Source organism: Lolium rigidum, chromosome 5 (assembly GCF_022539505.1).
Source record: "Lolium rigidum isolate FL_2022 chromosome 5, APGP_CSIRO_Lrig_0.1, whole genome shotgun sequence".
NCBI classification, from domain to species: Eukaryota; Viridiplantae; Streptophyta; class Magnoliopsida; order Poales; family Poaceae; genus Lolium; species Lolium rigidum.
The window spans coordinates 69,612,788-69,621,246 of record NC_061512.1 but is presented as its reverse complement, the minus strand read 5'-3'; the positions used below and the strand labels follow the sequence as shown (position 1 = coordinate 69,621,246).

The window sequence follows — 8,459 nt, the reverse complement described above, 5'->3', positions numbered from 1 at the left end:
TGTTACATCAAAACCCCCCGAATACCTGTCCGTGAGCATTTACAATGAAACCTTCATCGAAACTGCTTGTCAACACCTTCCGCTCCTCGTTGGGATCGACATTCTTACTTATCGAAGATACTACGATACACCCCTATACTTGTGGGTCATCGTGGGGCCCGCGCGGCCATGTGGTGTGGCCCCCTCGGCTGGCCTCCGACGCCCCCCTTCGGACTACTTATTCGCCTCGACCTAAAAACGCACGGGGAGAAGTCGGAGTCGCCAGAAACCCTCCATAACGCCGCCACATCGCGAAACTCCGTCGTGGGAGCCAGAAGTCTCCGTTCTGGCACTCCGCCGGGACGGGGAATTGGAGGAGATCATCACCGCCATCACCGCCAACGCCTCTCCATCAACCAGCAATGTTTCCCCCATCCATGTGTGAGTAATTCCCCCCTGTAGGCCGAAGGGGATGGTAGGGATTGGATGAGATTGGTCATGTAATAGCATAAGATTGTTAGGGCATAGTGCCTAGTGTCCGTAGATGGTACTTTTATGATATTGTTGCAACTTGTTATGCTTAATGCTTGTCACTAGGGCCCGAGTGCCATGATCTCAGATCTGAACATGTTATTGATTCATCATGATATTCGTTGTTTATGATCTTACCTGCAAGTTGTATACACATGTCGCTGTCCGGAACCAATGGCCCCAAAGTGACAGAAATCGGGACAACCGGAGGGAATGGTAGTGACGTGAGGATCACATGTGTTCACGGAGTGTTAATGCTTTGCTCCGGTACTCTATTAAAAGGAGTACCTTAATATCCAAGTAGTTTCCCTTGAGGCCCGGCTGCCACCGGCTGGTAGGACAAAAGATGTTGTGCAAGTTTCTCATTGCGAGCACGTACGACTATAATTGGAACACATGCCTATTGATTGATTAGTACTTGGATACCGTTTTATTATTATCCGCAAATGCCCTGCTATGATTGTTACATGAGTTTCTCTCATCCATGCAACGCCCGTCATCCGTCCCCGTGCCTACGTATTTTAACCCTCGCTGTTTACTAAAATCACTACTGCTGTCTTTGTTACTCTGCCTACTCGTTATTTCACTACTGCTATCGCTATAAAACTCGTTACTATCGATAAACTCTTGCGAGCAAGTCTGTTTCCAGGTGCAGCTGAATTGACAACTCCGCTGTTAAGGCTTTCAAGTATTCTTTGTCTCCCCTTGTGTCGAATCAATAAATTGGGTAATACTTCCCTCGAAGACTGTTGCGATCCCCTATACTTGTGGGTCATCAGTAAGATATCGTCGATTTGTTGGTGGAGTTTGTGCTTGACGATCCGACTACACGTGCAAAGCTCGTGCGCCAATGCAATCGCTAGGACAATCTCCGGGAGTTACTGATCTTGCGGATGCACGATCAGCCTGACCAGCGAGGGTCTTAATTCCTACCTGAAATCGAGAACAAGTAAGAACTAATAATGCAATCAGAGGTATTGCGGATATAGATGAAAGCTTTATTGACAAGGTGGGATTCCGAATAGTCGGTCTTGTTCTGGGCGTTGGCCTCAAAAGAAGTACACGAGAGTTGCAGCAATGGCTAACTTTTAGTCTAATCAAAATCCGAGTCTAAACGTGACGGCTATGGGGGTATTTAAAAGAGGAAAAGGTGGGGTTTCGGCCAGCCATACATGTGGTGGCCGAACCAAACCCTAGAAGGCCTTTCCCCCTTCAATACGGACTCTAAAAAGTGGCTAACTTAATTCCTGGGAAAATGACATGGGCCTGGCCCAAAACTAAAGGTGACGCAGCACCATATTATGCTATGGACGAAATTATGAAGTGGAGAACTCTATATTTCGTCCATGTCTTCATCTCTTCTTATGGTGGCTTCAAAGTCCTGAAATCTCCACTTGTGGCGTCATCTTCAATCCTCAAATGCTTGCTGCCATCTCCTCCATGTGTGATCATGCTCCAATGCTTGTCCTCCTCATCCATGCTAGGTCCATCATTCCTAAGAGTAAAAAACATATCTGATTTAGGCAGCATCATATTCTCATGTATATGAGGAATAGTTCCAAGAAACGAAAGTACCTGATAGTTAAGTTGTTTGGCACGAGCTCGAGTGATTGGTCCTTGTATTTGTGTGGCTGTAGGTACAACGGTTGTATCAATAGATGGGATGTCCTCATCAAGAACGTGATTACTCGAAACTCTAAAAGACTAGACACTAGAAACCAGCAACTCGACACACGATGCAACGAAAATTCAACAAAACAAAAACAAAGTGGTAATAGCGAAAAGGCTAAGACTGGTTTTTAGGCGAGGATGAACTAATCTAACTTTTTTGTGGGGCTTTTTTCTGGGTTATAGGTAAAATCAAATCTACACTAGAAAAACTGTAAATCTCACCGAGCAACCTGAAATCTGATACCACTTGATAGGGCAAAGGTGGCCGATCTTTCGATGAGAGTATGATAGCGTCGATTTGTTGGTGGAGTTCGTGCTTGACGATCCGACTACACGTGCAAAGCTCATGCGCCAATGCAATCGCTAGGACAATCTCCGGGAGTTACTGATCTTGCGGATGCACGATCAGCCTGACCAGCGAGGGTCTTAATTCCTACCTGAAATCGAGAACAAGTAAGAACTAATGATGCAATCAGAATATTGCGGATGAAAGATGAAAGCTTTATTGAATAAGGTGGGATTCCGAATAGTCGGTCTTGTTCTGGGCGTTGGCCTCAAAAGAAGTACACGAGAGTTGCAGCAATGGCTAACTTTTAGTCTAATCAAAATCCAAGTTCTAATGACGGCTACAGAGGGATATATATGGGGAAGTCAAGGGATTTTCGTCCAACCAGCTAGGGTTGGCCAAAAACACCCCTAAATGGGCCGTCCTCCACTTATATGGCCTCTTAAAATCCCCTAAAATACCTAATCCGAAAATACATGGGCCTGGCCCATTAAATAAGGTGACGCAACACCAAAAATAACTCTTTGGACGAATTTTATGATGGAGTAACTTGTATAACTAGATGATACCCCGCACGTTGCCGCGGAAATTTAGAAAATAAAATTGTATATACAACTTGAGTTAATCGTTTGGTTAGACAAATACATTGAAAGAGAAAATAATAGGGAGTGGTGTTTTGGAACATGGGTGCATATGCTCCCTATATTTTAAAATGCATGCTATGTATATTTTAAATTTAAAAAAAAATAAAACAAAAGATTTGTATGTACATCTTCACGTGATACGTGCTCACAAAGTCGTTTCATAAAAAATCGACTTATCATGTGACGTGCGTAAAAAAGACAAAATTCAGTGCTAAAAATAATGCTTTTCACAAGATAAAGTGTCTCCTTTTTACATAGACCACAAAAAATATTGGTTTTTCGTGAAACTTAGCGAATGCACATACATTATGGAGATGTACATGTAGAATTTTTTATCTAAATTTTATGACATTTCGAAATATGTTTTTTTGGTAGAGGGAGCATACGCACCCGGGAGCCGAATTGAATTTTCGAAAATAATATGAAAAGAAAGGGGGAATCTTATAAGGATTATAGTTGGCACATACATATTTTGTGATTGATAAATGGGATTCACCAATATATTCAATCATTAGAATAGCAGAAGCGAGTATCTTGTGTATTTCAATGAACAAATTTAGGGATTTCAGATGTACTGAGGGCATTAAAATATTTTGTAACCAATACATTCATTTACAATCAATAAAATGCTAATATTCACAAAAATGATTTGAATTCAGATCCATCCATTTACAATCACTGAAATGCTAACATTGATAAAAGAATGTGATAGTTTGAGCATGAAGCCTGCTGGGTCTCAATCTAATGTAAAAAATGTCTCTCCATACTTCCTACACAAAAACACAAAGAATAGTCGTTAATGTAAAAGTAATTAACTGTAATCTAATTGCGAAGTATGCAAAGTACACATCGAGTCCATTAGTGTGTAATCTAATAACAAAACTGAAATAAAAATTGTTAATAGAAATATTAGAGTGAAAATAGTTGAAAAGATGGCCAAAACAAAACCACTTACAGATGGGCCAGCTGGTTAATCACTCAAAAGCAACACCTCTGATTCTGCAATCAAGTAAATAGCAGAACATATACAGTAAAATACATGAGTGTGATTCTACATTTTTCAGGCAAGACAATGGAGATAAAATGTCCACATCAGTTCTAACAGAGATATGTACAATGATTCTATATTTATGCAAGTAGAAGAACGATTAAGGAGCCTTATCGTGAATGAATTACAGATATGCACACCTGCTCACAATGCTGGCATACACTTCCTAAAAAATTAATCAAAAACAATTTCTTAGCATATTACTTCTTGCGTTCCATAATCTCCAGAGCGCATTGTGCGAACACTAAAAATCAATCTGTTCAGATGCAATCCAGTATGGGAAAAGTTGTTTTTAACCACACAAAACGGTTAGAGGAACAGAAGGCAAAAACTTACATGGTCATAGAGGGTTTATTTTTGGACTCAAGGGAGAAAATCAATGTGCTTTTTGCAGACCCAGTTTACCTCGCCGGTGCTGGCATGATACCGAAGCACACTAAAACTTGGATCAGAAGTATTTGTCTCTTTGTAGACATTTTCCATACAAAAATAAAGAACCACAATGTTTGAATGAATTGAGTGGTCCCCCAAGGTTAAGGGTTCAAACATAGTCCCTGAATATTGAATGTTTTAATTTGTTATTTTTTCAGAAAAAGCAAGATAAAATCTTTGCAAAGGGACAGAGGCAAATTGAAAAGAAGCAGGTACTATTGGTGTGGCCCCCAGGTAATATGTTTGAACACATGAATTTGATGGAGGGTAATCAATAAATTTGTACAATATGATTAGGAAATTAGAAAGTGCATGTGCTCAGCAAATGTAAATTAAAATTAAAAGGAGATTACAGTATGCGTACCTATGGAAGAAGGCAGTGTGTAGTGTGGATGATGAACACCAGATCGTAAGTCAATGAGGTCCATTAACATCGGGCGACCAAACTGAAGATGGATGAAATCCCAACGAATTTGAAATAAATCACAAGAAAACCGGAGATCCCGAGGTAGCAGCAGATCAAACAGTGCAGGTGTATAACTTTGAGCGGAAATCCGGAAGGCGTGATGTTGGAGTAGACAAAATCTTGAGCCCAAGATGAACCTGCCAGATTGGTAAGGTATAATAAGGGATCGGGGTTGTAAAAAAGGAAGGAGGAATTAGGATGGGGAGTGGGCTGTTACCCCCATCGAGGCCAGCACTCAGAATCCAATTGTAATCGCACCAATTCAGTGGAGGCTTGAGTGAGTAACACACATAATCCAATGAAAGCCAACCAAATCGGAGGAGGCAAAATGTCGATCAGATCTGGAGCGGGGAACAACCTGACAAATTAACCAATATTAGTGAGGGAATAAAAAGAAAGAGGGGAACCTTGAGCACACATCTACCTGGTGGATTACAATTGCAGAGATGGACGCGAGGAGGTGGCCGCGCTGGAACTCAATTGGAATAGAGTGAGCTTGTTAAAGATGGAGGTGTGGTTCCGCATCAGTTTAGGGCAGCAGTTTCTTCTGCAATTACATGGCCATCATGGCAGATGAATGGTGGGCATAGGTGGCGGTTTCATGAGCATTTGTAGCGTGGTGGGAGAGAGATCTATGGGGAGAGGAGAGTACGCGGGGAAGAGGAACAGAGTTGGCCGGCCGCTTTCTTTTTTATCGTAACTGAACGTAGGTCCAGGCGCGTGGGTCTGGCGAGGAAGGGCTTCTGCCGTGTCGGTCTAGAGAGAAAAATCGTGGCGTACAGCTTGGAAGAATGTGGAGGAGGTACAAATTGGTAATCAGATGACGTGGCTCCATGTGAGACCAGCAAAATGGGGTCATCTATTAAGAAAGAGAAGATTCATCCAAGCATCGTTGCTTCACTATGGTAGCTTCAATGTTCTGAAATCCTCGCTTGCAACGCCATCCTGAATCCTTGCAGGTCTGCTGCCATCTCCATGCACGTTCCTAATCCAATGCTTGGCGTCCATGGTAGATCCATTCCTAAATAATATAAATACATTTGATTTAGGCAGCATCATATTCTCATATATATCAGGAAGGATTCCTAGTAGCGAATGTACCTGAGATGTGGTTGTAGGAGTATTGGTTGTATCTATCGTAGAGATATCCTCATCACATCTGGAACCCAAGGTCTCACGAGGTTCATAGCAAGAAGATGCACCTATGACAAAGATCACAAAGTATATCATGAAGACTGTACTTCTCCCATACATCCACCCTGTCTCTATTGAGGCCAAAGTTAAACCCTTGTGTTATCACAAAACTTGTTGACTGATGGAGTACATACATCTAGACTTAGAAAGTCCTTACAGAGGTTGCTACGTAAAGTAGCAAAGAAAGTAGGTTGGTGGGCTTACTACGCATACACCTAATCTTGACATATTTATTCACAGTGAGAATGGTGCCCGTGAGCTTTTTATCCCTGAAACTGTAAAGAAAGTAGCAGGTGTTGCTGCTAACACTCGTAAGATAAGAAGAATGGAATTGATAATGCCCAACGCTAGTCACGTTGCGGATTGTTATGCCTCCACCAATGCACACTCTCTCTTTCTCTCGCCCATCCACTATAAAAGAAGGGCCTCACACCACAACACTAACAGATCCTCATACACTTCACCGTTCTAAACGACACTAGCTAGCTTTCTGAATAGCTGCTTTCACGAAACCATCAAGAAGATGGAGAGGGTGACAAGGCTGTCGGCGGAGGAGGCGGTAGTGATCTTCGCGGCGAGCAACGGCTGCCCAACGAACCAGGCGGTGACGACCCTCTTCTCTAGCCTCGGCGTGTGCGCGGCGGTGCACGAGCTGGACAAGGACCCCTGTGGCCGCGAACTGGAGCACGAGCTCGCCTGCGCAAGCAGGGAGCCCATCCCGGTGGTCTTTATCGGCGGCAAGCTCGTCGGCTCCACCAACACGATCATGTCGCTGCACCTCAGCGGCAAGCTCGTGCCCTTGCTCAAGGACGCCGGAGCTATGTAGACCCGAGCATGCATGAGACCACCGTCAAGTTATTTCCCGTTGTAAAACTTTGCACTTTGCATGCTTGCATGCATGCGCGCGAGGTTTGGTTTTCACTTAGCCAAGTGTGCGTACATCGTACTCACTCCGTTTTATTACCTTGTGTTCCGTATGTAGTTAAAGTTATTTTTTATAAAATATGTTCAAATGTGTGAAAAGTCTAAAATATCAAACCATATCATATATAAGAATAAATAAGAGGGGCTAAATGTTTCGATGAGTTTAGCTATCAAAATCTTCTAGAAAACAGCGAGCCGTCGACCTCGTCAGGATACACGGAGCGATCGGGACGGTGTCCACGCCTAGCTAGGGTTATACAAAAATGCGTATCAACCGGTTGTTACTACAACCGGTTATCTTCCTCGTTCGTTCTGCGAGGCTTGTGTCTTGAGGCCTCGCACTCTTGCATCAGCCCCGGTCCACGCGTCCCCGCCAACCCACTAGTTTGCGCCATCACCACGCTCTCCGGTTCCGCGCTCCCGCTGCCATGTCGGCGAGCTCGTGCCTTGGCCGCCACGTCCCTGCTGCCATTGTGCGCTTCCGCCCCGGCCACAACGTGAAGCAACCACACGCCAAGGGATAGAACACCGACGTCCTCATCAGAAGATTGTGCGCCGTCGGTAGATAGATTGCAGGGTCTCCATGAATATGGTATAGAGAGATTTGTAGCAATGTTACATTATGTTATCGTGTAATGTAGGATAAGTTAGACAAAAATGTTGGATGCCTTGTAGAGAAATATTGTATAAAAATGTCACATTTTTGAAAATTTACATAAGCGCAGAAAAATATTCATTGGGGTTTTTTTGCAGGCAAAGAAAATGTGCCATTATTTTCACAGTTAAATGAAAAAATATTGAAGACCGATGTCACATACTATGACAAAATGTTACATACGAACCGTTTTTTTACTAAGATCGGAGGCGCAAAATTTGGTTATTTAAATTGATCCGACGGCCCGAAAGATAGGTAATGGGTGGCTTTTTTACCTAGCTCTAGCCTTTTATTTGATCTACTTTACATACTTATTGATTATTTTTTGTTTACAACAACAATTGTTTTTTTTAACCGTCTTCTCCATCCTAATTTCCCTTTCCTCTCCCCAATTCTCTTCTAACACGCAATCAGGCACTTGCAGAGGCTCCAGCACCGAATATATATAAATTATGCAAATTAAAATCATCATGAATATGTTGTGCAGATCCTCTTGAAGTTTCTATTAGCTTTTATCAATTTCTTCCTCTCGACAGCTACCTTTTGTCCCTGAATCTCCTCCCTCCAAAGGTAGCGGTCGGCAATTCGCCATGAAGTGCTCCTTGAATTCGCTGGTCTCCATAATGGCG

The 8,459-nt window shown here is 42.9% G+C and overlaps 1 protein-coding gene and 1 long non-coding RNA gene across 2 annotated transcripts; one reads left to right on the top strand and one right to left on the bottom strand.

Annotated features, from left to right (window-relative positions):
• Nucleotides 1-3,694: 3,694 nt before the first annotated feature.
• Nucleotides 3,695-5,395, bottom strand: LOC124651733. The gene is made up of 4 exons (XR_006987492.1): nucleotides 5,275-5,395; nucleotides 4,956-5,194; nucleotides 4,067-4,110; nucleotides 3,695-3,881 (listed from the first exon to the last, which is right to left on the bottom strand). It is a non-coding gene; the product is annotated as an uncharacterized LOC124651733 (long non-coding RNA).
• A 1,379-nt stretch (nucleotides 5,396-6,774) lies between these two features.
• On the top strand, nucleotides 6,775-7,077 carry LOC124652041 (glutaredoxin-C15-like). Its single transcript, XM_047191064.1, has one exon. The coding sequence runs from the start codon at nucleotides 6,775-6,777 to the stop codon at nucleotides 7,075-7,077; it is 303 nt and encodes a 100-aa protein (XP_047047020.1).
• Nucleotides 7,078-8,459: the final 1,382 nt, after the last annotated feature.